This window comes from Brachionichthys hirsutus, chromosome 3 (genome assembly GCF_040956055.1).
Source record: "Brachionichthys hirsutus isolate HB-005 chromosome 3, CSIRO-AGI_Bhir_v1, whole genome shotgun sequence".
Classification (NCBI taxonomy): domain Eukaryota; kingdom Metazoa; phylum Chordata; class Actinopteri; order Lophiiformes; family Brachionichthyidae; genus Brachionichthys; species Brachionichthys hirsutus.
Genome location: NC_090899.1, coordinates 14,594,509 through 14,614,318, shown reverse-complemented (window position 1 = coordinate 14,614,318; position 19,810 = coordinate 14,594,509). Strand labels below are relative to the sequence as shown.

The window sequence follows — 19,810 nt, the reverse complement described above, 5'->3', positions numbered from 1 at the left end:
AATCTGTTGGTCTGAAGGAGAGCTTGAACCGATTAGCTTTCCAGCCCAGACAGAATCCTTCACAGAGAAGGTGAACTTGCAGCAAAAGCCCTGCAGGCTTTGATCGAGAGGCTTTAAAACGATGGACGGACAGCTTGTCAACCGGTAGGCTCGCTGAATTATAATGGCATCAGTGACAAGTCTGATGATTTCACTGCTTTTTGCTGTTGTTTTTGTCTTTCTCCTTTGTTTTTAAAATCAGTATGCCCAATGCTGATGTCCCTGAAGAGTTGAGAGGAGAACGAGAAAGGAGGGCGGCCTCCTTCCTTTCCTTCTGAAGAGAAAACACTGCCCGAACGTCCGAGTGCTGCTTAGGTCAACCCGACCAGGTGTGCGCACCACATGTGCAAGATCTATCTCTCAAAGCTGCTTTACTTAAGTTTGTTTGTCTTTTGTCACAGTAAATGAGTAGTGGAGGGTCAAAGGTTTGCTCAGTGTTGAAAAGGCCATAATGAATGAATGAATCCACATTATGCAGCCTATTAGTACTCTGAAAGCGTCCATTACAGAATACAGACGTTATTAAAAGCAACTTCATTTGTAGCAAATTCTGTATAGATTTTCCCCTCCCATGTAAATTCATTTCCCACCTATGAACCTATCACCATCTTCGTTTTCCAACGTGCACTATTTGGTTTTCACACTGAAGCGTTCAGATCCATCTTTTTTTGACACCGGGTCATTTGGTTGCATCTGGGTGTGTGTTATTCTCCCGGGACTTTAAATCATTCTAATTAAAGTTCAGATGTAATCACATGCAGCATGAAAACTGACCTTCCTCCAAGACGGGCTTGGGGACGAGGAAAGGGAGCTCCTGCAGCGGTTCCATGTACTTGTGTCCAGCACTGAGGACGCTGATCTGGGGAAGGCAGACAACCAGCGTCCCGGGCATGGAGGTCTGGTTGTGGTACCAGCTTCGGACAGTGCTGGGAATGTCGCCGCAGATGATGGTGGTCGGGGAGGGGAGGCTGTCATTGGGCAGAAACACGCAACATGACTGCACCTCCAACTGGGGAAAAGAGAAGAAAAAGAAAAGAGACATGAATCAAAGCATATCATGTCTTTGGCCTTTCTTATGAGCCGACCCACAGGGAGAGAAACGTGCATTAAACTACCTGGTGTGCTGCATACATTAGCAGGTTAAGCTAATGGAAGCCATGGGTTTAACACCCTGATGCTAACGCCCTCCAGCTGGAGCTCGTGGTTTAGTCCTACACTACTTCACATTATTGCACGTCACTACTCGTCTTCGTGAAGACCGGTGGGAACAACCGATGGAAAAACAAGGAACGTATTTATAGCGAGGTAAACATTTCTACCTATACTGTAAATATTAAATATTGTTAGTTTATTTCCGTAACATAAATATAATTTTAGTTAGCAGAACCAAGATTATTTATGATCAAAAATAAATTCAAGACTGGTAACCCTTTAAAGCCCGAACCCTGAAGTCATCGTCAGAAAACTCTCATTTTTGGAAAATATGGTCTTAATGGAACCTTCTGACAAATTTATCCCAAAAAAATAATTAACATACATTTTTATAAAAGTGCTCTCCTTTATTTAACTTTTGCTAAAGGTGGAAAAAAGTGTTCATGGAAAATGCAGACGCATGTGTTGGCTTGAATCCATCAGCTTATTCCGGGGGGGGTATCAAACATCTGAAGTAGAAGTCTCAAACCCTGAAAGGCCAAGCGTATCAAATATGATACGTTTGGCTATAAAGGGATAAACAAACACAAGTAAAGTGAAAAACATTCTGTGAAAGACAACATTCATATATTAAGAATTCTCAGCAGCTGTTTGATACATTTGTTGAATAAAGTGCTAAAATAATTAAAGCATTATTAGAATTGTAAATGAAAATGTTCCGTCTAAAGTCGATTACCTGACCAAGCTCTAATTGAATGCGTACATCTCTGTATATGTGTGTAAGCTTAGTGCTATTACTGCCAGAGATAAAGATAAACACCGTGTCCTATGACAGCAAACAGAAAGTAATCGTACACTTAAACATTCGTGGGTCGTTTCAGAGAATAGCTCTCGTAGCACACGCGCCGACTCTGTGTGTCTGATGGTCGACGACATCTGTCACTATATATCAAACTTTATGTATAAAACAGGAACATTTTACACTGTGACATTTTTTTATTCGACATTCTCCTCTAATTTTTGAAAAAATTAAATATCGTACGGATTTTTTTGAGAAGCATTCAAAACACTGAATTAACCATAGAAAATGGATCATTATAGAAATACTAAAGAGATAAAATGAGTACTAAAGAGATAAAATGAGAGGTAAAATGAGTAGCCAGCTTATTTTTTTTCTATAACAGAGAAGATTAAAAAGGGAAACTACTGTTTGAGTGAACAGCATAGGTGCTACTGTCAGATGATGAAAAAATAAATAAAACCAGAATAAGAAAATCATGATTTATTTCCATTATTGGCGTTTGCCGAGACTTTATAAGGCTTTGTTATTGTTCGCCATGGCAACATAAAAACCACAGATGATGTCAACTGTATGGTAGCTGCAGAAGTGCCACATCACACAGTGAAATGATAATCAGATAACGTCTCGCAGATGACGGCAAACGAAAGAAATTCAAAAATACGCAAAACGGTTCAAAGATCCAAAATATGTCATGGAAAAGAAAATGGCTCATCATTGCTAAATCGCAGCGATAAAACCAATCTTTAGTCGGCTTTTTTTGTTCTCCATTTGGTGACAGCTAATAAAAGCCACAAATAACATGCAATTCACTGTGGCAAGAGTCCATGAGCCGATCCTAAGGCGGGGGCTGCGAATAAAGCAACATTTTCTTTAGCGAGAAGGAGCTTATGTCAACATAGCAGATAAGAACAACAGTGAACTGGGGATTTCATGGAGCGGGAACAAGCGGCTGCTGCAGATAAATATGTGTCCAATATATAAGCCATGATGGCAGAAAGGTCAAGAGAAATTACAACACGCTAAAGAAACACAAGGAATGTGAGTGAAATAATGGATCAAATTAAATGTAAGTCTTTGATGCAAAGAGTCCACATCCAGAGTTATTGTAGTTCATATAAATGGCTGAAATTGTAGCCAAGACTAATACTGTAAACAGGTACAATCTGAAATACAAAATGCAGCAGGAAGGACACAGAGAGCATCTATCTTCCGAGCCTGCACAATCGTCTGCGTTTGTTATTTTAATAATATAAAGTGTTTAAGAACATTTAACCTGCATTTGAATCTGAAGGCAAAATAAACACTGTCAAATGCAATTATGGGATAAATGTGGCAGAGCTTTCTCGAGTACATGAGTTCATATGAAAAGGGCAAAACATTTTAAACATGCCCCAATGCAAGGTCGACAAATTCTTAAATGAAGTTCTAGTTTAGGATCTACTGCAAGACGTTCTTTGTCAGAACCCGGATGTGAGAGGACAGCACCTCCATTTCTGTTGTTTCATGTGAGGACAGTGGACAGCTGGTGCTCCAAAAAGAGGAGGAGAAGGAGAATCAAAAACAAGAATGTTTAACATAGTGTCCACTAACACGATGGCATAGAGACCCGGCTCAGTCTATAATCACTGGTCATTTAAAGACGGGACGTCAAACCTTCATGCTGACATCAAACACGGCGATGTAAACATTGCTCAGCAGATTGTCGCCCTTCTGAGATCTCTCTGGGAACCCACTGGCTATCCTCTACCCTGTAACGGCAGGTCACCCTGGTTAACCTCGCAGGGCTCTTGGTGCCCCCCCCCCCCCCACTCTGTGGTCTCATGTTTAAGCTGTGACTCACACACACACACACACGCACAGCATCCAAACAAAGATGACAGGGGTACGGAGGGCAAGAGAAGGAGCACTGGCAGTGTTGAGCAGTGCTGACAGGTCCAAAGAGAGTAACAGTCTGAGGTCAGAATGTCCCATGCATCACTCCTGCAGCCGCTGCCAAAACCACTGACAACTCTTCTCCCCCAACTAAGCGTCCCTCCGTCACCCTGTCCTCCCAGGTCTCTCTCTCTCTTTGGGGCCTGGATGGTGGTACTCGTTTGATATTTAGAAATTCATTAAAAAAAAAAGAATTGGCCTTTAACTGGGTGAAAAAACTGCATTCAGGTAAGTTGTGTGGCTGTCTTTACCATTTTGTTAAAATACTAAATAAATAGTGAGGTTTCGCTTGAGTTGTGGGGGCACATGAATAGATCTGGGGTTGTAAGAGTGGACATCGTGGTTGTTTTTGTATATTTCTGGTGATATAAACTGCATATAAATCATATCGAAGCTCTTAAGAAGGATGGGTGGGCCGTCAGATGTCTGACAGTGATGTCATGGATGCTTTTATCTCAAGGAATCTAAGGAGAAATCGGCATATGAATGCTTTTACTTTATTTGAATGGTAAAGCCTTGACGGTATTGGAAGTCCATCCAATCAAATTCTGCTTCAGGCCACATAAAGGTCTGGCGTATGTGTGTGTTTTATGTCACACCAGAAGGTGTAAAAGTTCACTTGAGGTTGTGCAGGGTCATGTTTGGTTTTACACACAATTGTGTTTAACAGCTCTGTAACAGGCCAATAAACACAGCGCAGGAAGCAGTTAGCTTGTGTGACAATGTCCCCCTACTGTGAGCCAATGGCCATGCCAGGTCGGTGCGTTTGCGAGCGTGCACGTGTGTGTGTGTGTGTGTGTGACTGAAAAAGCATGCATAGCATTGTTGTGGCAGAACAGGAAACTGACAGGGATGTCAGGTTGAACTAAAACTCGTCATTAGACTAAGAAGACAGTCGCAAGGCTCAGCAGACTAAATTCATCTTCTATCTGCCCCGCGGTGTGAAAATGTATTTTCTCTTAGGGCAGACCCATGGAAAGACAGCGTTTCCAGGGACAGCAAAGGGGGAAAATAATGTAAAAATAGAAATGGGCACAAATAATATCTGAAAGCCAAAGTTCTAACTGCAGTGTGGAATATCTGTTACACAACGTTAAACTCTGTGGGGTTCAGGGTAATGTGGAATAAATCTGCACCAAAAACTGACAGATAGATGACCGCTGGAAATGACTCAGGTACAACAACGAGTAAATAGAGCGCAGAGTGGAGGGGGCGGGGGGGCTGGCTGGAGGAATCTGGAGCTGACTCATATTTATTATAATATAGATTTGGTTTCAGGCAGAAGCCTACTGTTAGAAATAAAAGAGTCGTGAGATTTAATGCAGCATATTTATCATTGCAGCAGGTTCATTAGATTAAAAAGTCAAGTCATGGTTCGTGTTTCTTCCATCCAATAACATCATTTCCTGTCGAAGTGAAACTCAGTTATTGAATACAATCAGTGGACATTACCGGCGCCGTGGGACTGCACTTCAATACCCACTGACAAATTAACTGCGGAAACACTGGGGGATTGTGTGTGTGTGTGTGTGTACTCAGAGGCAGGGTCTACCACTCAAAGCACACTCTCTTAATACTTCAAAAAATAGCAGAGACACTTTTCAATTTTGACCGGGATAAAAAAAAAGACCGACAACCAATCAACTCCTTGAGGCTGCACACGCTGGGCTCAAACGGCACACATGCATCACGCGTGCGCATGCATGTTCACAGATCGCAACAGTCTGTGCAGCTGCAGTCATCAGTCATGTAAAAAAAAAAAAAAAAACTAGACTGGAGTTAAAACACCTGAATTAACATATTATTCCTGGGACCCTGGTCTCTGTGCAACTTCCCCTGAAGGATGGCACATCACTGCTGACACGAGGTTATATTCGGCTGAGCCTTGAGTTGATTCAGTGCAACGAGGTCTTATGTTTGCCCTGAGGGTGAAAAATCCCCCCCCCCAAAAAGCAGGATGATGGGGAAACTCCCCTTCAATAGGATTTAAGGAGAATGGTGAGGGTACTGTTGTTTGGCACAGAATCAAAGAGCAAGCAGAGCGCATGGGTTTTTAACTCACTGCCTTTCATCAGTGGGTCCCTGCATGCAGAGAAAATGTGCTAATGTTGCTGGAGAGATGAGTGATAAAGATTTCACAGCACATGGCCATCAGGGGAAAGACGCTGGATGGGATTAATACAAACAGTATATTATGCAGTCCTCTCCTGGTGTATCAATCTCTGTATACACACTGAGAAAGCATCCAGTAAAAAGCCCAGAGCCTCAAAGAGTGGGCGTGACAGCAGTCTGAGTGACAGCCTGGTTATTTAGTAGGTGACCATTGCTTATCCTGAGTCTTAGGCCTTGATCCTTTCCTCGTAGGCCTCCAAATGAACAAGGATCTCCTTACACTTTGATCTACAATCACTCGGCCTCTAATTCAATCTGGATTCTGGATCAGGAAGCCAGCATATCCTGTCAGGAGTAAATAAATACTACTAGAAAAGGGGGAGATGATGAACAAATCTTGAAATACTTAAAGAAAAAAAAAAGTCCAGCGACATGTCCATTTGGAAAGCACTTTGATTAAATGGTAAGATGCATAAAGACACATTTTTGTGCTTTGTCTTTCTGTTCCCTCTCATCCCTGCCTGGCGACAGATCACAGAGTTCTAAATATGGGATTGTTCCATTTGTTGCGGCAAGTTCTGCTCAGTTTTATTTCTGATCACTTCCCCCCCTGCCATCAGATAGCATTTAGGGTCCAGACACATGTTCAGACCCTGTTTCATCTCTTTCAGCCTTTATACTGCTAAAAAGCGTCACAAAGCTCCTCCTTTCCTGATGAGTGCATGATTTGTCTTGTGCAGAATTTCTCCCTTGAGCCTTAGCGATGGTTTATCTGGTTCCAGCAGAGCAGGTTCTAATAGAGAGGAAGCTAAAGGGCCAAACACACTTAGGCTTTAAAAGGCTGGGGACATGTGGAATTGGCCTATATAACCACAGGAGGCTCTTATGGTCCGCCGTGCCTTGCCAGTAAATGACTGAAGTCTGATATAGGACAGCTTGTCTGCGCTGAAAAACAAGTTCAGCTTAGACTACATCATTCTCAGATAGTCCTTGTTGGAAGTCCAGTGAAGTATTTCAGGCATGAACTGACAGATTGAAGAAAATTTGAATATCTGCCTTGTTTAAAGGGATTTTTTTAAACTATCATAATCTCTTCTGATTAACATGCCTGAACTGAGACTGTAGATGCTTCCGAGACTGTAGATGTACAGCCATGTGCCTAATTTAAAGAATATATTTTCAGCAGCAAAGCTGTCTAGCTGCATAATACTTACAGTACTAAATACATTCTCTCGCTCAGTGAGCTTTCTTGGATCCGGGCAGCGAAGTTAAGTGTCAGATATCTGTCCAGCGGTTAAGATTATTATTTTCATATCGCTGCAGGGAAAAGAAAGTTGGAGGCTCCAGATCTGTACAAGACCTCAAGACAGCACAAACCCTGAAGGCCAAGATCACCTCCCTGAGGAGCAAGTCCACAGCGTGTGAGGGACACACACACACACTTGCATGTACAGCAAGCTTTCAGATTCAAGCACGTATATGTCGCGCTCACACAATGTGCAAGACACAACACACGGGAAATCAACCCAGAGGTAGAGAAGAGGAAATTAGAAACACCCTCCCTGCATCCCAGGTGAAAACAAACTGGAGCAGAGAAATCTCATCGGAGAGATCGACCACGAACGAAAAACACATCCCTTTTGTTTTTAAAAACCCGATACCGCTCCAAACGTAATCTTCCTGTTCCAGCACCAGACGGGACGCTGTGTTTCCTAAGTGGCCGGTCAGATGAACAGAAGGTCCCACAGAGCAAACCCCCTTCAAAAACAACATCTCTCTGGACACTCCACCCACTGTTAACCTTCTGGTCCCCCTTCATATCCTCCAGCATTCACTTCTGTCCAATAACACATTTGGAATGGTGCGCCTAATAGTAAATTGTGGAAAGCCTAATGTAAATAGTGTCCCCCGTGTGCATTAACATGATTAATGTTTGTATCTGAGGATGACACTCTGCAGATGTGTGTTGTGGTGCACGCGCGTACACAAATTACGTTTTTGTTTTTCCCCTCCAACCTCAGGAAACGTTCCGCTCTGATGTCTATGTGGAAGGCATCGAAGCATGATGCTTCCTGACAACAGATAGGCAAGGTCTCACCCACATGGCACCACAAGCAATAAGCTGGCGGCCTGGCACCGCAGCAGCGGGGGCCAGGCAGCCAGCCATCCCTGTGGCCCCGCATTCCTCCCTTCTAACGCTGCTTACAGAAGCTGACAAGCGCTGGAGGTCCTCCCCTGGCCGAGGTGGAAATCTGCAAAAATAAACGCTTTAGGTGACATGAAGGCTTTGTTTGTTTCTGCTGGCCTGGCTGCTTGTGTTATCACGGTGGGTTAATTGCGACTTTGATCGCAGCGTTTATTGATCCAGCAGTGGCCCTTAGGAGTGCGGCCAGCCTGGCCTGCCTCTCCTGCTTCCACACCCAATCTCCAATGATCATACGTCACCACACGCGTTTTCCGATGGGATTTGAGGGGCTGGCCACGTTGGCTGACAACGCACGGAGAGTAGGTGGTAACAGCGGAGCATTCTGATGCGATAGTCCAGGTTTCAGTTCGTACAGGGTGGGCGAGATTGGCTGTTGATGTGAAATGGGGTGAACTGAACTGGGTTAGGGTCAGAAATGGGTTGTGGTATAGCTGAGAGAAACAGCAGCATGTGCATACAACAGAATAATGGGAAGCTGGATGGACTGCAGCTTGTCAGACGTATGGAAATGGCTTGGCCTGGTTTACCCACAGACAATTTGCTCTATTGCAGCTCAAGTGAGAGGAGGGGGCTTTGTGATCCAGTATGGAATACGAGGCCACGTTGGAGACGAATGTGATCGACTTCAGATGAAACCAGCTTTTACTGGCTAATATTCATCAATAGCTGATCCTGATTTGACCTGTGCTTGGCACCATCAGAAACAGCGTATCCAAAAACCTTCCAGTAGATCAGAGAGAAAAGTTCCTTTAGGTTACCCAACAACTTTAACACATCGTAATCTTGAAATTTTTAGCTGCTGTGAGTTTTGATCCTCGTGAAAATCTGGTCCAGGTTCTCTGAAGTTCAGGAGGTTAAAGACACAAAAGGATACTCATCCGATGTCGCCCGGTGAAAGAGGCTGAGGTCTGGATTTAGACCAGCCGATACCAGAGAGGACGATGTGTGTAATCAGGAGAGAATGTGGATCCTTTCTTTCTCCTCCTCCGTATTACCTCAGGACCTCTGCTGTATCCCCTTCTTTCTTCCCTTCCTTCCCCTACTCTACAACAAGAGATATACACTGTGGTCTGCCCTCAGCATTAGCCTCTCTCTCTGCAGCAAAGCCAAACGATACTTAGCAGTCTATGAGACAACCAGGCTCTGAAAGAACTTTAAGAATAAAGGAAAAAACACTTTAAAACATTAAGACCTCACAATGGCAAGCCAAGTATGTCAACGCAGTTTCAACCGGTCAGTGCAGGACGCCTTTAAGGCAGCTTGCAACCATATATGTTAATCATATATGGTGTGAGTGGCAGCTTTTGCTTTGGTGGGTGATCAAATACTAATTGAAATATTTTACTGAACAGTCACAAACACATTCAGATCTTCCTGCACAGGTGTCTCACATTTCCTTTTCCTGGCGAGAGCTGTGACCAAGTGCCATTTGCAGATCATTCATTCCTTCATTTCATCTTCACGAAGACAAGACGATCGTAATATTCTCGTCTCGGGCTGCTTATCCAAAGCACGAGTCGCGGGTGTTGCCGGATCCTATTCGAGCTGACTACGGGCGATAGGCAGGGTGCACCCTGGATGAGACCCCAGCTCATCCACAGGGCCACACGGAAGACAGCCACGCTCACACGCACGGACAATTTAAAGCAAATCACCAATGAAAAACAATAATTTTTGAATGTGGCAGGACACCAGAGAACCTGGAGAGAACCCACGCAGACTCAGAGAGAACATGCACAACGCTGCACAGAAAAGTCTCAGAGAGAGGCAACAGGGCTATTAGCCACGGCATCTCCGTGTCTCACCATTCGCAGATCATTATAAATAAAACGCATTCACCCTGCAGCAAACATAGGACATTGCAGCATCAGAAAAAGTCTTTATTTATATTTATTTAAAATAGTTATTTAGGGTTTAGAACATGACTGTTTGAAGTGTTGATAATTTAATACCACACTCCACAGAAAAACATGGTCTTTAATGTGGCAAATAATTTAATTTGGAATTGCTTTTTTGTTGTTGGATTTGACAGACAGGAAGGATGAGGTTTTGAGTGATGCTATGATAGAATGGAGGAAGGTGGGTAGAGGATGAAGTAATGTGCCTGCAGAACGCAATGCAGCTGAGGGTCAGATTCTGTTCATGAAAAATATCTTTCCAGCTCCATCTGAGCCACCCCGAAAACAAAGAACACGCAATCCTCCAGCCAATCTCTAATCCTATCTCTTGCTTGCTTTCCTCTTGCCTTCCAACTCACCTTCTGCTCGTTTGTCTTCCTTTTCCTCACTTCCTAACCTCCATCTCCCTTCCATCACTGGACATTTTCTACCCCACTGCTTTCTCTCCTATTTCGCTCTCAAAAAGAATTGTACTTATTAATGCATGGCAGCTGCAGGGAGCCATGTTACATCATTTTTCCATGGCAACGGCCTCTCTGTTTCAATGGATCCCATTTCAGTTTTGGTAGCAACGTACTCTTTCCTGCATTGAATGCATTCATGAGGAAATCATAGAAAAATTCCTGAAATAGAATCAGAACCTAAATCACCTGTTATTATCAGGGACCAGAGAGAACATGTGTGCTCTTAGGGGGAATCAGGATGGGGGGGGGGGGGGGGGTAAGTGTGAGGTGAGATTTGGGGTAGGAAGGAAATATGCATGGGGACAAGAGGACACAAAAGGTAAGATCACTGGAGGCAAAGTTCAAGAGATAGACTGCATTTAACAAATGACACAATAACTTGGAGAGAGACGAGGAAAGCTGAGGATCGGAATGCCGAGGATGACGGCAAAAGGCCATTTCAAGATGTGCTAGGTTGCTCTGACCAGGAAGACATCGGCAGCATTGTCCCTCAGACCTAATGCGAGCCGACTACAAGAAGAACACCACCTACACGTATTATAAGCACACACACACACACACACAGCCGCTCACTCACTCAGTACTTACACAACATAGATGACCTGTGTTGTGTCTCATTCCAAGTAGACGTCACCCTCTTGGGCCTGAGGGGCTCAGCTTGGACGGGATGCCTCTCTGACATCACCATGCCTGTTGCATCGGTGTGACTGTGACACTGACATGGACTCATTTCCTCTTTGTAAACCGTGGTTTACAAATATTGTGGGGATTTGGTTGAAGCACAGCCACAGATGGAGTCAGATAATAATCTCTGCTTTAACCACGCATGACAGGACATCACGAGGAATTAATGCTAACCGCGTCTGTCTTGTGTAAAGCCTGATTTTAGAGCGGAAAGCTACGAATAGAAGGAGAGCATGTTCTGCTTTTTCCAGCTGTAATTCTGGTTTTAGATTTGGAGTGAGACATGGATCTAAGGCGTTACATAAGCGATATTAAAGTATAGAGTCACGCTGGAATGAAACGCACAGTTCAGTGGCACAGAATCACTTCTTTTGAGGTAAGCTAAAAGACGATGCTGCAAAATGCATTCGACAATGTCAGCGTGTGATCTCGATGTAACTAAACGGAAAACGTGCGCCTTGTTTTATTCAGCGTTCTATAGACTGCCGAAACCAGTGGAATAAATTACAATTGACAACATCGGAAAATGAAAAGCTTCCTCAACAGTAGGGTTTTACATTGTGTATTATTACTGCACGCCTATTAAAAGGATCCCACAGTCTAGTCTCGACCGCTACCTCCTTGCCTCCGGTTGAGAATCTGAACGACAGAATCTCCCACCTTTAGTGCCATCACTAATCGTTCCTCTCTCTTCTATAAAAGAGGGCGGAAGACCTGCACACCACATCGGACACATGTGCTGCAGAAGTGTGAGCCATTAGGTATTCTGTTTACACCACACGCATATAAATGGAGTGGTTTAAAGTTTGGCGATATCCAAGGCCTGGGGTACCAGCTGTCGGGTGGTTCGGTTTGGTCTGCTTCCACTCCCATGTCAACAGGACAGACTGTTTCCTAATTACTGCTACAGTACATGGTGTGGTCCCCAGTCATGCAGCCGAGGGGGACGGAGGAAAGTGGAGGCAGTGACGGGCTCCGCAAACTATTAGAGGGTTGAGTTAACTTTTGTGGAAGTACTGTAAACAGCTCAATGGTGTGACCTGGGACCTGGGCTCTGGAGCGTTCGTTCAATTCGCATGCGTCATTCTCACTTTCATGTTTGACTGACACCGATTTGTGTGGTCCTTGCAATATGAATTCAAATGAATTAAGAATAGTAGCTGAACTTCAGTGACACTGCCCCAAAGAAACTAGCCTGTCACCATAGTCTAGCTAAAGACTGATTTAGCTGTCTTGCACTTTGAATTCTCAGCATGAACAAGTCTCATCCTAGAAAATTACTGCCTGTCTATGCAAGAAGATGCTGATGAAAAGAAGTGGAAATAGAATTCAGAGAAGTTATGATCCTCAGAATGACTGTAGATGTTAAAAGTTCGAGTCGGACTTTGTGCTGACAGAACAATCGTCAAAGAATACTTACTAGATCCATCGATCTGTGGGATGTCAGTTATGTTGTGCTCAGATCTCTCATTTTGCGAGTCTCACTGTGGTATTATAACACAATCTGCAGTGACCAACCAAAAATCAAGATTTTTGATTTGGTCACCATTTTCAGATCGAGGTTTGCACTTTCGGCCAGCCTGCATGAATGAGTGTGGCACGCTCCTGAACATAAAGCCATCCACATGCTGCACTCAGTAATGTGCTACATGAGCGGTGTGTGCATAGACGCACGTCTGCGTACGTCCTGCTCCTGAAACAAGTGGAGCCCTGTCGGAGAGTTGTCAGCAGGTCTTGATGCTCTTCAGATGGGCCCGGTTGTGATGTGGGCTCTGCTCACTGGTGGAGTCAAGATGCAGCATGCAGCAACACAATGGGCGTATTTAACTGTGCAGTTAGACACCTGATCAGATAGACAAAGACATCCTGCAGGCCAATCAGTCAAAGTGATTGGCCTGCATGCCACAAAGGGTCACGAGGTGTCACGTATGCATCTGTATGTAAAATAGTGTAAAGGGCTAAGAGCTAACAGAGGTCCCTGGACAGCCATCTAGCCTAGCTGAACTAAACCTTCACGTTCTGACCGATGAATAACATCAAATGGCAGCGGTCCAAAAAATGGGCTTCTTGTGTACCTGCTCCAATACACACAACAATAATGGTTTAGAGTACCTGCAGAGTAAGGCGTTTAACAGCATCCCAGACATGGGCGATGAGCTCCTTCATGCTCTCCTCTGAGGTCGTCCATGACTCCTCTGCTGTGGCATTAGGTATCACTTTTAATGGGATGGACAAGGGACGTGATTCTGGAAGAAAAAAATAAAGTAAAGTAGCTACATAAAGCCATTTCATGCATACATTTTTAGCTTTGACAATCAGCTGTACTCTGGTTGTCCATCAGTTTCCAGTACTGTAATGAAATAAGCCCTTTACCAGAGAGGCCTTGCAGCATCCTGTAATGTCTTATATAAAGCCGATATATGGTACATGAGAAAATGCACTGTCCTGAAATCATCCTTTAATAAATCTGTTATTTTCATTTGCGCTACAGTATCGTATTATATGATGTTTAGGTGACACTTCATTGAGGTGATGTAATGTTGGCACTCAGGTTTCTCGTCTCCAGCAGAGAGGGAACGATGAGAACAGAGAGAATTCATACAGCGTTCTAGACATGACATGTCCTGCTGTGGTCCAGACGAAGGCCGATTGTCTGCGCTGACACTCATGGCAACAGTCAACCACACAAATCAAACAGCAAAAAGCCCCGCTCATAGCTTTTTGCACTAACCATATGAACCTAAAGGTTAAACACACCTTTATCGATCCAGACACACTGTTTAAGAGAGAAGGCCGGCAGATAAAGGAGAAACACAAGCGTAAGACCAAGGTGCAGGATGAAAGCCGGGCCCGGGCCCGCTCCACCAGGCTAGCCTGAGGTCTGTGGATGTTAAAGTCATCAGGGCGTCAGAGGTGAGGGAAGGGGGTCTCTCTGAAGACACATTAAGATATATTCCATGATTTAAAGGTCTGCCTTGCTCAATAGCTCCATCCCACAATTGTCATGAAACAGCACTGCCATGTCTCCTCAGACGCCATGCTCCAAAAAACAGCCGGAGGAGTTGGCATGGAAACATGAGCGTGTTGCTGGGGGAATGGATGAAAGGTAGGGTTAGTCTGCGGCCGCTGTGGCAACCTGCCTAAAACCTGTGGGTGGATGGGTGTGTGAGTAAGTGACTAAGGTCACAGGTGTGTGTGTGTGTGTGTGTGTGTGTGTGTGCGTGTGTTGAGGCCAGATCATCCGCTCTGGACTCCTAAATGGATTTTCTCACACTCTTATCCAGGTGCCGGTGGCATTCAGGGACCATATTTGTCATCGTGCCTACAGTCCTTGTTGCATCATAACACACTAAGCACAGCACATTTTGTACATCTGACAAGCCCAATTTTCCAATCTGCCCCTTCACTTATTTTTATTCCTCAGCTACATTACTTCTCTAATCCTTGTACACAATCGATCCCAATGTTCACATACTTTGCTAAATATTAAAAAACGCACCGATGGAAAAGAAATTGACTTTGACAGGACAGATTATATTTCATGGACCGCTTTTTATTCAATAATGTGCAGAGTGCTGCATTAACCGCTGTGATATCATTGTTGTCAACATTGTTTTGTTGCAGTGGGTGTGAGTTAGAGAGTTCGTGTCACACGGTATTAAAGAGCCGTTTCCTCTTCATCCCTGCAGGGGGGGTGGTCACAGAAACATGACAGAGCTCTGTGGCTGCTACTCGCTGTCATTCGTCCCAGCTGTCTCCACCTTGGAGACTTTGTCCCAGGAAATCTGCAAGGTCCATGCTTAGACCGTAGCATGTGTTTGTCTATTTGTAGCTCGATTGTGACAATGTTGCGCGCCTCTGTCGAACGCATGAGTCAATGCCTGCACCAAATTTGACATCAGCGTGAATGAACACAGACATAGTGTCAGCGCGGGTGTGTACAAGTTCAACGTCATTGGTGGTTGTCACTGGCAACACCACAGTCTAATTACCCTCGCCGAAGGGGAGGCGAGGGTATTGCAATTGGGTGCGTTTGTCTGTCTGTCTGTCTGTTTGTTTGTTTGCTTGTTTGTCTGTCCGAGCGCATAACTCAAAAACTAGTAACCCAATTGACTTGAAATTTTTACACAAGCAAGGTTCTGTCCGTGGCTCGGTCCTCTCTGAGAATAGCGTTGATCCGGATCTGGATCCAGATTCTAGAATTATTTTTACATTTGGAATTGTGCCTGTGCTGTAACATGGGAGTGTCACTTTAAGAGGAAGGGACACGAATGGCATGATGGAAAAAAGAGTCCAGAAGGAGTCTTGTAGTACGTTCCGGAGCAGCAAGCTAGAGCAGGTTTGGCCCCTCTGATCCGGAAGCCCTGTTTTACGGTGGCCCTGAAGTGCAAATCACAACAACAAATCGTATTGCACACAATAAAGAAGGAATTGCGCAAACAAGAAAAAAACACACGCACAAATAAGGAATCGCGCAAACAAGAAAAAAACACACACACAAATAAGGAATCGCGCAAACAAGAAAAAAATACACACACAAATAAGGAATCGCGCAAACAAGAATACAAAACACACAAACAAGAATCGAAATCACGCAAACAAGAATACAAAACACACAAACAAGAATCGAAATCACGCAAACAAGAATACAAAACACACAAACAAGAATCAAAATCACGCAAACAAGAAATGAAATCACGCAAACAAGAAAGCTCCAAACCGGAAATGCTAAATATCGGACAAGTCCAAACCGGAAATGCTAAATATCGGACATGAGGGGTCTGGTTGCTGATTGGACAGAAGCACTGTCAATCATTCTGACTTTCGCTACAGGTTTCCCGTAATTGAGCAGCAATTAGTAGCAATTGAGTAGTAGGTAAGAGAACAGCGTGAGATATGAAAATATGTTTTGCCGTCATTGTGGTAAAAAGTTACCCGAAGAAGAACGGCCGAACTATTGCAGTGGTTGCGGCAAGAGACTTCAAGGGATTCTGGACAATGAACCAACCGCATGTCAACTATTGCATCATAAGTGTGTCCCGCATCAAAATAATTACTGATAATGTCTTCGGTGGCAGCCATAATTACAAATGAACTTTCTCAGCAATCATCATCCGGACCTCTGTATGTCCGATATTTAGCATTTCCGGTTTGGAGTTTTCTTGTTTGCGTGATTTCGATTCTTGTTTGCGTGTTTTGTATTCTTGTTTGCGTGATTTCATTTCTTGTTTGCGTGATTTCATTTCTTGTTTGCGTGATTTCGATTCTTGTTTGCGTGTTTTGTATTCTTGTTTGCGTGATTTCATTTCTTGTTTGCGTGATTTCATTTTTTGTTTGCGTGATTTCATTTCTTGTTTGCGTGATTTCCATTCTTGTTTGTGTGTTTTCTATTCTTGTTTGCGTGATTTCTTATTTGTGTGCGTGTTTTTTTCTTGTTTGCGTGATTTCTTATTTGTGTGCGTGTTTTTTTCTTGTTTGCGCGATTCCTTCTTTATTGTGTGCGCTACGATTTGTTGTTGTGTTTTGCACTTCAGGGCCACCGTACTGTTTACTGTCTCACAAGATCCAATAGTCTTTTGGAGGCGGGGTCTGCAATCTCTGATTGTCTTTCTAGTTATTTATGTCAAAGTTCTGGGTAACCCATTAGTGACCCTGTGGATGCACACTGTGTTGCTGATTATTGTCCTCTGCAGTGCTTGTAGGCAAGAGTCTTCAGCAGTGATGTGGCACACCCTGGGCAGCTCGGATCAACTATTAAACATGTCTGCCAGAACCTGCTCTGCCCCCACTCCGTTACTTCTCTGCGACCATGCATCCGGCTGGGGGCACTCCAGTTACCCTTATTATTTGGATCTTTACCGTCTTTGTTGGGCTTTGCTAACGCTCATGTTCATTTGGTTAACAGTTCAAATAAAAGGTTGGCCTAATGTTTGTTCGAGCTTCCTCCTTGCTGCAAGGTTGAGCCAACTTGTGACATACCCATACCCAGAATACACCCTTACCCAACCAAGCAGTGCTTTGCCACATCAAATATATATATATATCCACACACTGCAGTGACTACACGGAGAACAGAGCCAAGGAGTTCACACCCTCGCCAGTCATCATTGCAGATTTTTTTAAAACAGAGCGAGCAGGAGAAACATCAATCTTGGTCAATTATCTGTTGCATGTTGTTAACATTGAGGGTGAAGTCCACCCAGGCATGACAAGAAGCCAGAGACCACGCACATCTACAAAGATGTTTGAGTGCAGTGTGCAACAAGGAGCGTGCACACACACACACACATGCATGAATGCATGCACACGCACACGCACACGCACACACACACGTAAATCTACAAGGCAAAAGTGACGATTAACACATGCCAGCTGACAGCCTCCCCTTGGGACAAAGGAGAAGGTGGCAAGCAGTTAGAGCAATCACCATTAAAGCCTGTTTAAAATATGAAGACCTTCTACTGCCGTCTCACATCAAATCAGGACCCCCTTCAAACTGGAACTAAAGTCACTTCCCTGAGAACCCATCAGCCTTCTTAAGAGTATTACTTTTTGGCTGGGCCTTACCAGTGAAGCTGGCTGCACTTTTAATCTAAAAACTCAGTATTGCAGTACTTTTTTTTAATATCTTATAGCCAACCTTCACCCGAAACCTTTTTTTTTTTTATTCGGGATGGGCTGAACTGTGAAAGTCCTTCCACAGAGAAAGTCTGGTATGCCAATCAGAACGTGTGCTCAAGTACGCTTTGTTTTAAATACCCTTCCAGGACCATGTTTGTTAATCCAGGGTTCATTATTTGGAGCGAGACTGCCATATCTCGTTATGGTACCTTGGCGCCCACCAATTCTGCAGTGAGGGGATTGAGAGAAAGAGAGAGGCAGGCAGGGACAGAAAATGAGAAAGACAGAGAGAACCCAAGAAGTCTACATTTAAATGACCGGAGAAACTGAAGCTCTTAAACCTACCCAGGACTAACAAGTCCCGAGAGTCCTCTTAAAGTGGGGTTATTCCCTGTCTCGTGCCATCTTCGCCTTGTCCTCATTTTCACCTTCTGTTAGGCCATTAGGCTAATGCCTTATTGGCCAGACTCTGACCATCCACCCTTCCTGCTCTGTTTGTGTTCTTGCCTTCTCCAAACACTCCCTCTGTCTTCCTGTCTCAGTGTTCAGCTGTTGTGTGGAGCTGCCAGTCCAGTCCAGTCCGGTCCGGTCCAGTCCAGTCCCCTATAAACATTCGACCATTCTAATGGTGATCATTCATAACATCACCAAGCAAAGTGAAAGAACTAGGCCTTTGAAGCCTGAAGCAAATGTTAAGTGATTAGAGACAATGCAGTGCCCAGAGGCCCCATTAGAACTACCGTGGCAGTTTGCAGAGTGTAAACTACACTTTATACAAATGTGCGATTTTTACACACAACCCAAAAAACACACACACACCGATTTTCGGTCTGAAAGGCCAACAGTAACACATCACTAATAACACAACAGTGACGTTTTCAACAATAACAATGGCAAAGCATGCATTTGTCTGTCCCAAGTGATTGAGCAAGTCACCCATAAAACAGCCTCGACGAGGGATCTCTGCATTTCCCCATGACGCTCTCTATCTTTCTGGTATGTTCTCCATTATAAATGGTTTACAGTGAGTTGAAGTGTTGTATATTCTCTTACAGCTGTGCCCGGCAGCCGAAACGGGTCTCTTTAATAAATCTGCCCGCCTATTTGTTTTGGATGCTAGTCATTGTTTATTTAAATATTTACGCGACTCCATTTGTTCTGGCGTTATTGAAGCCGCCATGAAAAAATGAGGAATGAGGGTCAGAGTCTGGCGAGAGCAATGTGTCTTTAAAAAGTTTGCTCCTTTATTTCGAATTTCTTCACAAACGGACTATATATATATATCCAGGGTTCAACCCATTCGATCCTTCACACTAATCCAACCTACGTCTAAAAGAACGACAATTCAGCCACACTCTTTTGTGTGTACACACACACACAGTCGAGAAATTTTAAAATCCCTTCACCAAAGAGCACGAGGACCAGGGGAGAGAGAGAGAGAAGGGTCCGTGGTAGACGCATAATAAACCCTGATCATAATATCAAAGAAAAATAAAGCTTTGCAGTATTAAGAATCAAAATTTGCTTTTCATGAAATGTTTTAAATACGTCTGGATGAAAATAAAATCTAACAACACACGTAGTAATACGTCGACATACGAGCAAACCTGCGAGCAATATTTTGCTTTGAGACACGATCTTAAATTTGAGATACGAGCAACTTCCAGATGCTGGCGCTAGACGGCCGAGCGCTGCGAGCGCGCTTCACTCGTTCAGTTCAGGTATTCACCACCTTCCGTACTCGTCTCCTGCACGTCTCCCGTGTTGTGCCACAGGTATGTCATCGGGGGCCACTCCCTTCCCATTCTTCATCCTCTTCATTGCCTTTCTAATTTCCCTCGTGCTAATCTTTGTCACTTCCTATTCCTTCACTTTATGCCTCTCAATCATGAAACTTGGA

At 44.0% G+C, this 19,810-nt stretch overlaps 1 protein-coding gene across 1 annotated transcript in view; it reads right to left on the bottom strand.

The window, feature by feature from the left end:
* Positions 1-19,810, bottom strand: part of LOC137917696 (intermembrane lipid transfer protein VPS13B-like) — a 303,427-nt gene that overhangs the window by 148,539 nt on the left and 135,078 nt on the right. The window contains exons 22-23 of the mRNA XM_068760421.1: positions 13,402-13,535; positions 814-1,048 (exon numbers count right to left, since the gene is read on the bottom strand). Coding sequence (XP_068616522.1) covers positions 814-1,048; positions 13,402-13,535 — 369 coding nt within the window. The remainder of the gene's footprint in view (positions 1-813; positions 1,049-13,401; positions 13,536-19,810) is intronic.